This window comes from Carcharodon carcharias, chromosome 1 (genome assembly GCF_017639515.1).
Source record: "Carcharodon carcharias isolate sCarCar2 chromosome 1, sCarCar2.pri, whole genome shotgun sequence".
NCBI classification, from domain to species: Eukaryota; Metazoa; Chordata; class Chondrichthyes; order Lamniformes; family Lamnidae; genus Carcharodon; species Carcharodon carcharias.
In genome coordinates this window covers 269736683-269755913 of record NC_054467.1, presented here as the reverse complement: position 1 = coordinate 269755913, position 19231 = coordinate 269736683, and the positions used below count along the sequence as shown (strand labels likewise).

At 48.3% G+C, this 19231-nt stretch overlaps 1 protein-coding gene across 1 annotated transcript in view; it reads right to left on the bottom strand.

Moving 5' to 3' along the window:
* The window catches only part of LOC121283107 (probable carboxypeptidase X1), a 1354098-nt gene that overhangs the window by 1142223 nt on the left and 192644 nt on the right, over positions 1–19231 (bottom strand). Inside the window, exon 2 of the mRNA XM_041197221.1 lies at positions 9228–9332. Within this exon, the coding sequence (XP_041053155.1) occupies positions 9228–9332 (105 nt within the window). The remainder of the gene's footprint in view (positions 1–9227; positions 9333–19231) is intronic.

Sequence of the window (19231 nt, the reverse complement as noted above, 5' to 3'; positions counted from 1 at the left end):
CCTCAAATAATTCAATCAAATTTGTTAGGCATGACCTCCCTCTGACAAAGCCATGCTGACTATCCCTGATCAAACCTTGCCTCTCCAAGTGGAGATAGATTCTCTCCTTCAGAATTTTCTCCAATAGTTTCCCTACCACTGACATGAGACTCACTGGCCTGTAGTTCCCTGGCTTATCTCTACAACCCTTCTTAAATAGCGGAACCACATTAGCTGTTCTCCAGTCCTCTGGCACATCCCCCGTGGCCAGAGAGGAATTAAACATTTGGGTCAGAGCCCCTGTGATCTCCTCCCTTGCCTTCCTCAGCAGTCTGGGACACAAATCATCCGGACCTGGAGATTTGTCCACTTTTAAACCTGCCAACACCTCCAATACCTTGTCACTCCCTATATCAATTTGCTCAAGCACCTCGCAGTCTCTCTCCCCGAGTTCCATACCTTCATCCTCATTCTCTTGGGTGAAGATGGATGTGAAGTATTCATTCAACACTCTAGTGATGTCCTCTGGCTCCACCCATAGATTGCCCCCTTGGTCCCTTATGGGCTCTACTCTTTCCCTGGTTATCCTCTTCTCATTGATATACTTATAAAATATCTCGGGATTTTCCCTACTTTTACCAGCCAGAGCTTTCTCATATCCCCTCTTTGTTATCCTAATTTGCTTTCTTAAGCTCCACCCTGCACTGTCTGTACTCCACTAATGCCTCTGCTGATTTGCTTCCCTTGTACCTGCTAAAAGCCTCTCTTTTCCTTCTCATCGTAACCTGAATATCTCTGGTCATCTATGGTTCTCTGGGCTTGTTACTCCTTCCTATCACCCTCGAGGGAACATGTTGAGCCTGTACCCTCCCCATTTCCTTTCTGAACGCCCCTCACTGTTCCTGTGTAGATTTCCCCACAAGTAACTGTTCCCAGTCTACCTTGACCAGATCTTGCCTTATTTTACTAAAATCCACTCTCCCTCAGTCCAAAACATTTTTATGCAACTTGTCGATTTCTTTGTCCATAACAAACTTAAACTGTACCATGTTGTGGTCGCTATCGCTAAAATGCTCCCCCACCACCACCTCAGCCACCTGTCTGACTTCATTCCCCAGAATTAGGTCCAGCACTGCGCCGTCCCTTGTTGGACCCTCTACATATTGACCTAAAAAGTTCTCCTGTACACATTTCAAGAAATCCACTCTATCCAAGCCCTTAACACTATGTCTATCACAATTAATGTTGGGAAAGTTGAAATCACCTAATATAATTACCCTGTTGTTATTGTTTTTACACACCTCCACAAATTGTGCACATATTTGCTCCTTAATTTCCCACTGACTATCTGGGGGTCTATAATAAACACCTAATAATGTGTCCCCAGCTTCCCACATGGAGCACGAGGAGCTCACCACGGCTTTCAGCGCTCCTGCCGTGACTTATCCCTTTAAATTAAACCTTTTAAATCAATTACTCTAGGGCCCTTCTTTCCTGATCCTCGTTACTACAGAATATACAAACTATAAAACACAAAAAGACCTGAAACTATAAATGATAATGTGCTAGTTGATGCCTGAGTAGCTCGGGGGCCTGCCCACCCACACAAAGCAAAATTCTGCCCCAAGGGTGCTCAATATATAGGACGGACAGGAAAACAGGAAAAGGAAGGACAAAAGTTAAGGACAAAATCAGGGCGACAGTAAGAGGATATTTGCTCAGAAAATCTAGATGTAGAATGAGTCAGGGTGGAGCTAAGAAGCAACAAGGGGTGGAAAATATTAGTGGGAGTTGTCTATAGGCCTCCAAACAGCAGTGATAAGGTAGGGGACGGCATTAAACAGGAAATTAGAGATGCATGTAACAAGGGTGCTATAGTAATTGTGGGTGAATTTAATCTACATATAGACTGGACAAACCGAATTAGCAAAAATACTTTTTTTTTACTCATTCACAGTGTCATGTAGAGATATTAATGGATAGAATGTTATTGGAATTTTTTGAAAATAGAGTTTTAGTCTGTGTGTGTGTTAATTGGATTAAAGCCAGCTAGCCTGGGTACTTTGATGTATAGTAACTTTCAGATGTAAACAGTAGGTAGAGGGGGCATTTGCATTTTGTTGAATCGAGCATTCAAGCGTGGGAGTGAAATCTTACACCTAACTAGGAGATACCAAGCAATGTTTATATTACTCATAAAATTGGGATTATGAAAGGAGTTCAAAGGGCCTGGCGATCCAATGAGAATTTACATTCAAAGGGAGAGGCGGGGTATGACAGAAAGCAGTTTTGGGTGTGTAGGGTAGAGGCAATGGAAGATCTAAGACTGTGAACCTTCCACTGTACCTCCGTAGGAACAAACTGAAAGGAAACTCATCTTGAATTTAAAAGGTGACAAATGCTTTGCCTGGTGCCTGGTTAAGTTTATTGGGTCATTGTTTCCTTAGTGGAGATTAATTTGGGAATTTGTTAAAAGTTATGATAGTAGCAATTTGTAGCCATGTGTGTGTGTTTAATTTCTTATCAATGAATAAATGTTTCATTTAGTTTGACATAAAAACCTCTTGCAAACTGGTGGTCTTATTCCTGAATTTAGAGCTGCATCTCAAACATACCAATTGAAAATATAGGTTATGACAGTTGTTTAAAGTTTCCCTCTGGGATTTAAAATAACTCGGCCTTTACTAACTGCTGTGTTATAACAACAGGATGTGGGCTTCACTGGCTGGGTCAGCATTTATTGCCCATCCCTAGTTGCCCTTGAGAAGGTGGTGGTGAGCTGCCTTCTTGAACCACTGCAGTCCATGTGGTGTAGGTACACCCACAGTGCTGTTAGGAAGGGAGTTCCAGGATTTTGACCCAGTGACAGTGAAGGAACGATGATATATTTCCAAGTCAGGATGGTGAGTGACTTGGAGGGGAACCTCCAGACGGTAGTGTTCCCATGTGTCTACTGCCCTTGTCCTTCTAGATGGTAGTGGTCGTGGGTTTGGAAGGTGCTGTCGAAGGAGCCTTGGTGAATTCCTGCAGTGCATCTTGTAGATGGTACACACACTGCTGCTACTGTGTGTCGGTTGTGGAGGGAGTGAATGTTTGTGGATGTGGTGCCGATCGAGCAAGTGGAAATCATATGGGATGTTTTCCTTTATTGGGTGAGGGATTGAAAACAAAAGCAGGGATCTAATGCTGGAACTGCATAAAAAGCTGCTTAGGCCACAGCTGGAATTTTGTCAGCAGTTCTGGTCCCCACATTACAGGAGTGACATAATTGCTCTGGAGAAAGTGCAGAGGAAATTTACAAGAATGTTGCCAGGGCTTGGAAATTGCAGCTACGAGGAGAGATTGGATAGGCTACATTTCTTTTCCTTAGAACAGAGGAGGCTAAGGGATGGCCTAATTGATGTGTACAAAATTATGAGGGGCCTAGATAGGGTCGACCCCTAGCTGAGGGGTCAGTTACCGGGGGGAACAGAGTGGAGGTGATTGGTAGAAGGATTAGAGGGGACATGAGGAAAGACTTTTTCACCCAGAGGGTGGTGGGTGTTTGGAACTCACTGCCTAAGTTGGTGGTTGAGGCTGAAACGCTCACCTCATTTAAAATGTACCTGGATCTGCATCTGATGTGCTGGAACCTGCAAAGCCACAGACCAGGGGCTGGAAAGTGGGATTAAAATGAGTGGCTAGTTTCTTTTTTGCTCGTTTTGGCCAGCACAGACATAATGGGCTGAATGGACTCTTTCTGCACAGTAACTTTTCTGTGGTTCTACGCTTCTTGGACTCGGCCAGCTCGGTCAGTAGTGGTGCTACCGAGACACTCTTGCTGATGAACATTGAAGTCCCCCACCCAGAGTACTTTCTGCACCCTCGCCACCCTCAGTGCTTCCTCCAAGTGGTGTTCAACATGGAGGAGCACTGATTCATCAGCTGAGGGAGGGCGGTACATGGTAATCAGCAGGTTTCCTTGCCCATGTTTGACCTGATGACATGAGACTTCATGGGGTCCGGAGTCAATGTTGAGGACTCGTCCACTGGTTCTCCCTAATCTAATCCTCTAGTTACATCCTCAAAAAACTGCCGTCGGTTTGTCAAACATGATTTCTCTTTCGTAAACCCATGTTGACTTTGTCTAAGCCCGTTGATATTTTCTAAGTGTCCTGTTATCGTATCCTTTATAATAGGCTCTAGCATTTTCCACACTACTGATGTTAGGATAACTGCTCTGTAATTCGCTGATTTCTCCCTCCCTCCCTTTTTAAACAGCATGGTTACATTTGCCACTCTCCAATCTGCCAGGACTGTTCCAGAATCTACAGAATTTTGGAAGATGACAACCAACACATCCACTATTTCCATGGCCACCTTCTTTAATTCCCTGGGCTGTAGATTATCAGGTCCTGGGGATTTATCAGCTTTCAGTCCCATTCATTTCTCTATTTTCAGGAATACTAATTTTCTTCAATTCCTCCTTCTCACTAGTCCCTTGGTTCTCTAATATTTCTGGAAAGCTATTTGGGTCTTTCTCTGTGAAGACAGAACTAAATTAGTTGTTTAATTACTCTGCCATTTCCTACTTTTCTATTATAAATTCCCCTGTTTCAGACTGTAAGGGACCTACATTTGTCTTCACTAATATATTTCTTTTTACATACTTATGGAAGCTTTTACAGTCTGCTTTTATGCTCCTTGAAAGTTTACTCTCATACTATATTTTTCAGCTCTTAATCAATCTCTTGGTCCTCCATTGTTGAATTCTAAACATCCCAATCCTCAGGCTTGCTACTTTTTCCGGCAACTTTATATGACTCCTTTTTGGATCTAATACTATCCTTAATTCCTTTGTTAGTCATGGCTGGGTCACTTTTCCTGTTGTGATTTTGCGCCAGAAAGGAATGTATAAATGTTGCAATGCACACATTCGTTCCTTAACTATTAACAGTTGTCTATTCCTTTTGTCTATTGCTTGTTGCCTTTTAATAAAATTCCCCAATCTTTTTTGCCAACTCATGCCTCGTACCTTTGTAGTTTCCTTTGTTAAGATTTAGGGCCCTAGTTTCAGATTGGACTACTTCACTTTCCACCCTAATGAAATATTCACCATGTTGTGATCACTGTTCCCGAAAGGACCCCATACAACAAGATTATTAATTGAGCCCTTTTCATTGCACAATTCCAAATCTAGGATAGCCTTGATGTACTGGTCTAAAACAACCATCTCGTGCACATTCCAGGAATTCATCCATCATCAGTAAACTGATGGAAGGGGCCATCAACAGGGCTATCAAGCAGCACATGCTTAGCAATAACCTGCTCACTGATGCCCAGTTTGGGTTCTGCCAGGGTCACTCAGCTCCTGACCTCATTACAGCCTTGGTTCAAACATGGACAAAAGAGCTGAACTCCTGAGGTGAGGTGAGAGTGACTGCCCTTCACATCAAGGCAGCATTTGACCAAGTGTGGCATCAAGGAGGTGGAACAAAACTTGAGTCAATGAGAATCAGGGGGAAAACTCTCCACTGGTTGGAGTCATACCCAGCACAAAGGAAGATGGTTGTGGTTGTTGGAGATCAGTCATCTCAGCTCCAGGACATCACTGCAGGAGCTCCTCAGGGTAGTGTCCTCGGCCCAACCATCTTCAGCTGCTTCATCAATGACCTTCCTTCCATCATAAGGTCAGAAGTGGGGATGTTCGCTGATGATTGCACAATGTTCAGCACCATTCACGACTCCTCAGATACTGAAGCAGCCCATGTCCAAATGCAGCGAGACCTGGACAATATCCAGGCTTGGGCTGACAAGTGGCAAGTAACATTCACACCACACAAGTGTCAGGCAGTGACCATCTCCAACAAGACAGAATCTAACCATCGCCCCTTGATGCTCAACGGCATCACCATCACTGAATCCCCAACTATCAACATCCTGGGGATTACCATTGACCAGAAACTGAACTGGACTAGCCATATAAATACTGTGGATACAAGAGCAGGTCAGAGGCTGGGAATCCTGTGATGAGTAACTCACCTCCTGACTCCCCAAAGCCTGTCCACCATCTACAAGACACAAGTCAGGAGTGTGATGGAATACTCCCCACTTGCCTGGATGAGTGCAGCTCCCACAACACTCAAGAAGCTGGACACTGTCCAGGACAAAGCAGCCGCTTGACTGGCACCACATCCACAAACATTCACTCCCTTCACCACCGATGCGCAGACCTGTGCTGGTTTTGATGAGTTAATGATGACCAGTAGTGGATACGTTTGGGTTTTCTGTGAGTGTTACAATTTGTTAGTGGTGACCTAGTCTGGCTTGGGTTGGTGAGTGATATCCTGCACTGGTTAGAACAAGTTAGGGAATTTTTTAAAAATTATTTTCATAGGATATGGGCTTCTCTGGCTGGACAGCATTTATTGACCATCCCTAGTTGCCCTTGAGAAGGTGGTGGTGAGCTGCCTTCTTGAACCACTGCAGTCCATGTGGTGTAGGTCCACCCACAGTGCTGTTAGGGAGGGAGTTCCAGGATTTTGACCCAGTGACAGTGAAGGAATGGTGATATATTTCCAAGTCAGGATGGTGAGTGGCTTGGAGGGGAACTTCCAGGTGGTGATGTTCCCATCTATCTGCTGCCCTTGTCCTTCTAGATGGTAGTGGTCGTGGGTTTGGAAGGTGCTGTCGAAGGAGCCTTGGTGAATTCCTGCAGTGCATCTTGTAGATGGTACACACGCTGCTGCTACTGTGTGTCGGTGGTGGAGGGAGTGAATGTTTGTGGATGTGGTGCCAATCAAGCAGCTGCTTTGTCCTGGACAGTGTCCAGCTTCTTGAGTGTTGTTGAGGCTGCACTCATCCAGGCAAGTGGGGAGAATTCCATCACACTCCTGACTTGTGCCTTGTAGATGGTGGACAGGCTTTAGGGAGTCAGGAGGTGAGTTACTCATCGCAGGATTCCCAGCCTCTGACCTGCTCTTGTATCCACAGTATTTATATGGTTAGTCCAGTTCAGTTTCTGGTCAATGGGAACCCCCAGGATGTTGATAGTGGGGGATTCAGTGATGCTAATGCCCTGGAACATCAAGGGATGATGTTTGGATTCTCTCTTGTTGGAGATGGTCATTGCCTGACACTTGTGTGGTGTGAATGTTACTTGTCACTTGTCAGCCCAAGCCTGGATATTGTCCAGGTCTCGCTGCATTTGGACATGGACTGATTCAGTATCTGAGGAGTCGTGAATGGTGCTGAACATTGTGCAATCATCAGCGAACATCCCCACTTCTGACCTTATGATGGAAGGAAGGTCATTGATGAAGCAGCTGAAGATGGTTGGGCCGAGGACATTAACCTGAGGAACTCCTGCAGTGATGACCTGGAGCTGAGATGACTGACCTCCAACAACCACAACCATCTTCCTTTGTGCTGGGTATGACTCCAACCAGTGGAGAGTTTCCCCCCCGATCCCCATTGACTCTAGTTTTACTTGGGCTCCTTGATGCCACACTCGGTCAAATGCTGCCTTGATGTGAAGGGCAGTCACTCTCACCTGACCTCATGAGGTCAGCTCTTTTGTCCATGTTTGAACCAAGGCTGTAATGAGGTCAGGAGCTGAGTGGCCCTGGCGGAACCCAAACTGGGCATCAGTGAGCAGGTTATTGCTAAGCAGGTGCTGCTTGATAGCATTATTGATGGCCCCTTCCATTACTTTACTGATGATGGAGAGTAGACTGAGGGGGTGGTAATTGGCCGGGTTGGATTTGTCCTGCTGTTTGTGTACAGGACATACCTGGGCAATTTTCCACATAGCCGGGTAGAGGCCAGTGTTGTAGCTGTACTGGAACAGCTTGGCTAGGGCGCGCGGCAAGTTCTGGAGCACAAGTCTTCAGTACTATTGCTGGAATATTGTCAGAGCCCATAGCCTTTGCAGTATCCAGTGCCTTCAGCCGTTTCTTGATATCACGTGGAGTGAATCGAATTGGCTGATGACTGGCATCTGTAATGCTGGGGACCTCCGGAGGAGGCTGAGATGGATCATCCACTCGACACTTCTGGCTAAAGATTGTTGCGAATGCTTCAGCCTTATCTTTTGCATTGATGTGCTGGGCTCCTCCATCATTGAGGATGGGGATATTTTGGGGATGAGTTATGAAGTATGTTTTTCCCTCTTGTTGATTCCCTCATCACTTGCTGCAGACCCAGTCGAGCAGCTTTGTCATTTAGGACTCAGCCAGCTTGGTCAGTAGTTGTGCTATTGAGACACTCTTGGTGATGGACATTGAAGTCCCCACCCAGAGAACATTCTGCACCCTCGCCTCCCTCAGTGCTTCCTCCAAGTGGTGTTCAACATGGAGGGGCACTGATTCATCAGCTGAGGGAGGGCGGTACGTGGTAATCAGCAGGAGGTTTCCTTGCCCATGTTTGACCTGGTGCCATGAGACTTCATGGGACCCAGAGTTGATGTTGAGGACTCCCAGGGCAACTCCCTCCTGCCTGTATACCACTGTGCCCCCACCTCTGCTGGGTCTGTCCAGCCGGTGGGACAGGACATACCCAGGGATGGTGATGGTGGTGTCTGGGACATTATCTGTAAGGTATGATTCCGCGAGGATGACTATGTCAGGCTGTTGCTTGACTAGTCTGTGAGACAGCTCTCCCAATTTTGGCTCTAGCCTCCACATGTTAGTAAGGAGGACTTTGCACGGTCAAGAGGGCTGAGATTGCTGTTCTTGTTTCTGTTGCCTAGGTCAATGCCGGGTGGTCTGTCCAGTTTCATCCTGTTTTTGTGACTTTGTTACAGCTGAGTGGCTTGTTCAGCCATTTCAGAGGGTCTGGAGTCACATGTAGACCAGGGAAGGACAGCAGGTTTCCTTGTGAACCAGAACAATTGACAATGGTTTCATGGGCACCATCAGAGTTTTAATTCCAGATTTTTATTGAATTGAAATTCCACCATCTGCCGATTGGAACCTGGGTCCCCAGAGAATGACCCTGGGTCTCTGGGTTACCAGCCCAGTGACAATCCCAGTACACAATCAGCTCCATGTTATCACCCTTGAAACTAGTAACTCATTGAAACTAGCACAGCTCATCAATAACCCCAGTTGAGGGATGGTATGGAGGTCAAGATATTTGGCCTTAATGAGAACAGAAAGCTGAGGCGGGAGTGACTTATGTTGACCTGTTGGTGTGAATATTGCAATGTTCTCCAGGAACTCTCTGCTCCCTCATTCTCTGCTGAGGAAGATCCCACAGTATTAACACACCTTCCTTTGCTTTCTCTCTGTTCTGCAGCTTCTTCACTTTTCTCTTCACCACAGTCATCGTCTCCTTCACCAGTTCCCTTGTTTTCTTTCTGTTCATCGCAGAGTCTGTAAAACATAAACCGACAAATCAGCAACAGCAACGAGGAGCCCAGGGAACCCAGAGAGCAAGAATACATCCCCACTGGCACAGAGGGTGCTTTAACATCATTCCCTGACTGGCACTGGCAAACACTGACACAGAATCTCCTACTGGTACAGACTCACTCAGTGGCACTGACACCCACTGGCACACACCATTACTGGCACAGGCACTCCCACTGGCACACACCATTACTGGCACAGGCACTCCCACTGGCACACATGTTCCCACTGGCACATAAACACCCACTGGCATAGAAATTCCCACAGGCACTGAAGCACCACTGGCACAGAAATACCACTAGAACAGGATCAGCCACTGGCAAGGAAAGACCCATTGACAGAGAAGGACTCACTGGCACAGAAACACCCACTGACACAGAGACACCCACTGTCACAGGGTCAGCCACTGGGCATGAAATGCTCACTGTTACAGAAACACCCACTGTTAAAGAAACACCCAAAGACAGAGAAACACCCACTGACACAGACAGACCCACTGTCACAGGGTCAGCCACTGGGCATGAAATGCTCACTGTTACTGAAACACCCACTGTTACAGAAACACCCACTGACACAGACACACCCACTGTCACAGACACACCCACTGTCACAGATACACCCACTGACACAGACACACCCACTGACACAGAAACACCCACTGACACAGACGCACCCACTGACACAGAAACACCCACTGACACAGACACACCCACTGACACAGACATAGCCACTGACACAGAAACACCTACTGACACAGACACACCCAGTGACACAGAAACACCCACTGACACAGACACACCAACTAACACAGACACACCCACTGACACAGAAACACCCACTGTCACAGACACACCCACTGACACAGACATAGCCACTGACAGAGACACACCCACTGTCACAGACACACCCACTGACACAGAAACACCCACTGTCACAGACACACCCACTGACACAGAAACACCCACTGTCACAGAAACACCCACTGACACAGACAAACCCACTGACACAGAAACACCCACTGACACAGACAAACCCACTGACACAGACATACCCACTGACAAAGACACACCCACTGAAACAGAAACACCCACTGTTACAAACACACCCACTGACACAGACACACCCACTGTCACAGAAACAGACATTGACACAGAAACGCCCACTGACACAGACACACCCACTGTCACAGAAACAGACATTGACACAGAAACGCCCACTGACACAGACACACCCACGGTCACAGACACACCCACTGACACAGAAACACCCACTGTCAAAGACACACCCATTGACAAAGACACACCCACTGTCACAGACACACCCACTGACACAGACACATGCACTGACACAGACAAACCCACTGTCACAGACACACCCACTGACACAGACACACCCACTGAAACTGACACACCCACTGACACAGAAACACCCACTGACACAGACACACCCACTGACACAGAAACACCCACTGTCACAGACACACCCACTGAAACAAAAACACCCAGTGTCACAGACACACCCACTGACACAGAAACACCCACTGATACAGACAGAAACACTGACAAAGGCACACCCACTGTCACAGACACACCCAATGTCACAGAAAAACCCAATGTCACAGAAACACCCACTGTCACAGACACACCCACTGACACAGAAACACCAACTGTCACAGATACACCCACTGACACAGAAACACCCACAGTCACAGACACACCCACTGTCACAGAAACACCCACTGACACAGAAACACCAACTGACACAGACACACCCACTGACACATAAACACCAACTGACACAGAAACACCAACTGACACAGAAACACCCACTGTCACAGAAACACCCACTGTCACAGACACAACCACTGTCACAGAAACACCCACTGACACAGAAACACCCACTGACACAGACACACCCACTGTCACAGAAACACCCACTGACACAGAAACACCCACTGACACAGACACACCCACTGACACAGAAACACCCACTGTCACAGAAACACCCACTGACACAGAAACACCCACTGACACAGAGACACCCACTGACACAGAGACACCCACTGACACAGAGACACCCACTGACACAGACACACCCACTGTCACAGACACACCCATTGACACAAACACACCCACTGTCACAGACACACCCACTGACACAGAAACACCCACTGTCACAGAAACACTCACTGTCACAGAAACACCCACTGACACAGACACACCCACTGTCACAGAAACACCCACTGACACAGACACAACAATCGTCACAGACACAACGACTGACACAGAAACACCCACTGGCACAGACACACCCACTGACACAGAAACATCCACTGACACAGACACACCCTCTGTCACAGACACACCCACTGTCACAGAAAGACCTAATGTCACAGAAACACCCACTGTCACAACACACCCACTGACACAGACACACCCACTGACACAGACACACCCACTGACACAGAAACACGCAATGTGATAGAAACACCCACTGACACAGACACACCCACTGTCAAAGAAACACCCACTGACACAGAAACACCCACTGACACAGACACACCCACTGACACAGACACACCCACTGCCAAAGAAACACCCACTGACACAGAAACACCCACTGACACAGACACACCCACTGCCACAGACACACCCACTGTCACAGAAACACCCACTGACACAGAAACACCCACTGACACAGAAACACACACTGAAACAGACACACCCACTGTCACAGACACACCCATTGACACAACCACACCCACTGTCACAGACACACCCACTGACACAGAAACACCCACTGACACAGACACAACCACTGTCACAGAAACACCAACTGACACAGAGACAACAACCGTCACAGACACACCCACTGACACAGAAACACCCACTGTCACAGACACACCCACTGACACAGACACACCCACTGTCACAGACACACCCACTGTCACAGACACACCCACTGACACAGACACGCCCACTGACACAGAAAAACTCACTGTCACAGAAAAACCCAATGTCACAGAAACACCCAGTGACACAGACACACCCATTGACACAGACACACCACTGTCACAGAAACACCAACTGACACAGAAACACCCACTGACACAGAAACACCCAATGTCACAGAAACACCCAATGTCACAGAAACACCCACTGTCACAGAAACACCCACTGTCACAGACACACCCACTGACACTGAAACACCAACTGACATTGAAACACCCACTGTCAAAGAAAAACCCACTGTCACAGAAACACCCACTGACACAGAAATACCCACTGTCACAGAAAAACCCAATGTCACAGAAACACCCAGTGACACAGACACACCCATTGACACAGACACACCCACTGTCACAGACACACCCACTGACACAGAAACACCAACTGACACAGAAACACCCACTGACACAGACACACCCACTGTCACAGACACACCCACTGACACAAACACACCCACTGTCACAGAAACACCCACTGACACAGAAACACCCACTGACACATAGACACCCACTGACACATAGACACCCACTGACACAACCACACCCACTGTCAAGACACACCACTGACACAGAAAAATCCACTGTCACAGAAACACGCACTGACAGAGACACAACCACTGTCACAGAAACACCAACTGACACAGAGACAACAACCGTCACAGACACAACGACTGACACAGAAACACCCAATGGCACAGACACACCCACTGACACAGACACACCCACTGACACAGACACACCCACTGACACAGAAACACCCAATGTGACAGAAACACCCACTAACACAGACACACCCACTGACACAGACACACCCACTGACACAGACACACCCACTGACTCAGACACACCCACTGACACAGACACACCCAGTGACACAGAAACACCCACTGACACAGAGACATCCACTGTCACAGAAACACCCACTGACACAGACACACCCACTGTCACAGAAACATCCACTGTCACAGACACACCCACTGACACAGACACACCCACTGACACACACACACCCACTGACACAGAAACACCCACTGTCACAGAAACACCCACTGACACACAACACCCACTGTCACAGAAACACCCACTGTCACAGACACACCCAAAGTCACAGAAACAACCACTGACACAGACAAACCCACTGTCACAGAAACACCCACTGACACACAACACCCACTGTCACAGAAACACCCACTGTCACAGACACACCCAAAGTCACAGAAACAACCACTGACACAGACACACCCACTTTCACAGACACACCCACAGTCACAGAAACACCCACTAACACAGACACACCCACTGAAACAGACACACCCACTGTCACAGAAACACCCACAGTCACAGAAACACCCAATAACACAGACACACCCACTGACACAGAAACACCCACAGTCACAGAAACACCCACTGTCACAGAAACACCCACAGTCACAGACACACCCACAGTCACAGAAACACCCACAGTCACAGAAACACCCACAGTCACAGACACACCCACAGTCACAGAAACACCCACTGACACAGAAACACCCACAGTCACAGACACACCCACAGTCACAGAAACACCCACTGACTCACACACACCCACTGTCACAGCAACACCCACTGTGACAGAAAATCCCACTGACACAGAAACAACCACTGACACAGAAACACCCACGGACACAGACACATCCACTGTCACAGACACACCCACTGTCACAGAAACACCCACTGACACAGACACACCCACTTTCACATACACACCCACTGACACAGACACACCCACTGACACAGAAACACCCACTGACACAGACACACCCACTGTCACAGACACACCCACTGTCACAGAAACACCCACTGACACAGACACACCCACTGACACAGACACACCCACTGTCACAGAAACACCCACTGACACAGACACACCCACTGTCACAGACACACCCACTGTCACAGAAACACCCACTGACACAGACACACACACTGACACAGAAACACCCACTGTCACAGAAACACCCAGTGACACAGACACACCCACTGACACAGAAACACACACTGACACAGACACACCCACTGTCACAGAAACACCCACTGTCACAGACACACCCACTGATACAGACACACCAACCGTCACAGACACACCCACTGACACAGACACACCCACTGACACAGAAACACCCACTGACACAGACACACCCACTGACACAGAAACACCCACTGACACAGACACACCCACTGTCACAGACACACCCACTGTCACAGAAACACCCACTGACACAGACACACCCACTGACACAGAAACACGCACTGTCACAGACACACCCACTGTCACAGACACACCCACAGTCACAGATACACCCACTGACACAGACACACCCACTGACACAGAAACACCCACTGTCACAGAAACACCCGCTGACACAGAAACACCCACTGACTCAGACACACCCACTGACACAGAGACATCCACTGTCACAGAAACACCCACTGACACAGACACACCCACTGTCACAGAAACACCCACTGAAACAGACACACCCACTGACACAGACACACCCACTGACACAGACACACCCACTGTCACAGAAACATCCACTGTCACAGACACACCCACTGACACAGACACACCCACTGACACAGACATACCCACTGTCACAGACACACCCACTGTCACAGACACACCCACTGACACAGACACACCCACTGACACAGACACACCCACTGTCACAGACACACCCACTGACACAGAAACACCCAATAACACAGACACACCCACTGACACAGACACACCCACTGACACAGACACACCCACTGTCACAGACACACCCACTGACACAGAAACACCCAATAACACAGAAACACCCACTGTCACAGAAACACCCACTGACACAGACACACCCACTGACAGAGACACACTCACTAACACAGACACACCCACTGTCACAGAAACACCCACTGACACAGACACACCCACTGACACAAAAACACCCACTGACTCATACACACCCACGGTCACAGCAACACCCACTGTGACAGAAAAACCCACTGACACAGAAACAACCACTGACACAGAAACACCCACTCTCACAGAAACACCCACTGACACAGAAACAACCACTGACACAGAAACACCCACTGACACAGACACACCCACTCTCACAGAAACACCCACTGACACAGAAACACCAACTGTCACAGACACACCCACTGTCACAGAAACACCAACTGTCACAGAAACACCAACTGTCACAGATACACCCACTGACACAGACACACCCACTGACACAGAAACACCAACTGTCACAGAAACATCCACTGTCACAGACACACCCACTGACACAGACACACTCACTGTCACAGAAACACCCACTGTCACAGACACACCCACTGACACAGACACACCCACTGACACAGACACACTCACTGTCACAGACAAACCCACAGTCACAGAAACAACCATTGACACAGACACACCCACTTTCACAGACAAACCCACAGTCACAGAAACACCCACTAACACAGACACACCCACTGACACAGAAACACCCACTGTCACAGACACACCCACTGACACAGACACACCCACAGTCACAGAAACACCCACTAACACAGACACACCCACTGACACAGAAACACCCACAGTCACAGAAACACCCACTGACACAAACACACCCACTGACACAGACACACCCACAGTCACAGACACACCCACTGACACAGACACACCCACTGACACAGAAACACCCACAGTCACAGAAACACCCACTGACACAGACACACCCACTGACACAGAAACACCCACTGTCACAGACACACCCACTGACACAGACACACCCACAGTCACAGAAACACCCACTAACACAGACACACCCACTGACACAGACACACCCACAGTCACAGAAACACCCACTGACACAGACACACCCACTGACACAGACACACCCACGGTCACAGCAACACCCACTGACACAGACACACCCACTGACACAGAAACACCAACTGTCACAGATACACCCACTGACACAGAAACACCAACTGTCACAGAAACACCAACTGTCACAGAAACACCAACTGTCACAGATACACCCACTGACACAGAAACACCAACTGTCACAGATACACCAACTGTCACAGAAACACCAACTGTCACAGAAACACCAACTGTCACAGAAACACCCACTGACACAGAAACACCAACTGTCACAGAAACACCAACTGTCACAGATACACCAACTGTCACAGAAACACCAACTGTCACAGAAACACCCACTGACACAGAAACACCAACTGTCACAGAAACACCAACTGTCACAGAAACACCCACTGACACAGAAACACCAACTGTCACAGAAACACCAACTGTCACAGAAACACCCACTGACACAGAAACACCCACTGACAAAGAAACACCAACTGACACAGAAACACCCACTGACACAGAAACAACTACTGACACAGAAACGCCCACTGTCACAGAAACACCCTCTGACACACACAAAATCACTGACACAGATAAACCCACTGACAAAGAAACAATCACTGTCACTGAAAAACCCACTGACACAGACACACCCACTGACACAGAAACACCCACTGACACAGACACACCCACTTTCACATACACACCCACTCTCACAGAAAAACCCACTGACACAGACACACCCACTGACACAGACACACCCACTGTCACAGACACACCCACTGACACAGACACACCCACTGTCACAGACAAACCCACTGTCACAGAAACACCCACTGACACAGACACACCCACTGACACAGAAACACCCACTGTCACAGAAACACCCAGTGTCACAGACACACCCACTGTCACAGAAACACCCACTGTCACAGACACACCCACTGACACAGACACACCAACCGTCACAGACACACGCACTGACACAGACACACACACTGTCACAGAAACACCCACTGTCACAGACCCACCAACAGACACAGAAAAACCCACTGACACAGACATACCCACTGTCACAGAAACACCCACAGTCACAGAAACACCCACTAACAAAGACACAACCACTGACACAGACACACCAACTGTCAAAGGAACACCCACAGTCACAGAAAAACCCACTAACACAGAGACACCCTCTGACACAGAAACACCCACTGTCACAGAAACACCCACTGTCACAGACACACCCACAGTCACAGAAACACCCACTGACACAGAAACACCCAATGACACAGAAATACCAACTGACACAGAAACACCCACTGACACAGAAACACCCACTGACACAGACACACCCACTGTCACAGAAAGAAGCACTGACACAGACACACTCACTGACACAGACACACCCACTGTCACAGACACACCCACTGACACAAAAACACCCACTGACACACACACACCCAGTGACACAGAAACACCCACTGTCACAGAAACACCCACTGACACAGAAACAACCACTGACACAGAAACACCCAATGACACAGACACACCCACTGTCACAGAAACACCCACTGACACAAACACACCCACTGTCACAGATAAACCCACTGACACAGAAACAACCACTGTCACAGAAAAACCCACGGACACAGACAAATCCACTGTCACAGACGCACCCACTGTCACAGAAACACCCACTGACACAGAAACACCCACTGACAGAGAAACACCCACTGACACAGACACACCCACTGTCACAGAAAAACCCACTGACAGAGACACACTCACTAACACAGACACACCCACTGTCACAGACACACCCACTGTCACAGACACACCCACTGTCACAGCAACACCCACTGTGACAGAAAAACCCACTGACACAGTAGCACCCACTGACACAGACACACCCACTCTCACAGAAACACCCACTGACACAGACACACCCACTGACACAGAAACACCAACTGACAGAGAAACACCCACTGACACAGACACACCCACTGTCACAGAAAAACCCACTGACAGAGACACACTCACTAACACAGACACACCCACTGACACAGACACACCCATTGACAGAGACGCACCCACTGTCACAGAAACACCCACTGTCACAGAAACACCCACTGTCACAGACACACCCACAGTCACAGAAACACCCACTGTCACAAAAACACCCACTGACACAGAAATACCAACTGACACAGAAACACCCACTGACACAGAAACACCCACTGACACAGACACACCCACTGTCACAGAAAGAAGCACTGACACAGACACACTCACTGACACAGACACACTCACTGACACAGACACACCCACTGTCACAGACACACCCACTGACACAAAAACACCCACTGACACACACAAACCCAGTGACACAGAAACACCCACTGTCACAGAAACACCCACTGACACAGAAACAACCACTGACACAGAAACACCCAATGACACAGACACACCCACTGTCACAGAAACACCCACTGACACAAACACACCCACTGTCACAGATAAACCCACTGACACAGAAACACCCACTGACACAGAAAAACCCACGGACACAGACACATCCACTGTCACAGACACACCCACTGTCACAGAAACACCCACTGACACAGACACACCCACTGTCACAGCAACAGCCACTGTGACAGAAAAACCCACTGTCACAGAAACACCCACTGACACAAACACACCCACTGTCACAGATAAACCCACTGACACAGAAACAACCACTGTCACAGAAAAACCCACGGACACAGACACATCCACTGTCACAGACACACCCACTGACACAGAAACACCAACTGACACAGACACACCCACTGACACAGTAACACCCACTGACACAGACACACCCACTGTCACAGAAACACCCACTGTCACAGACACACCCACTGTCACAGAAACACCCACTGACACAGAAACACCAACTGTCACAGAAAC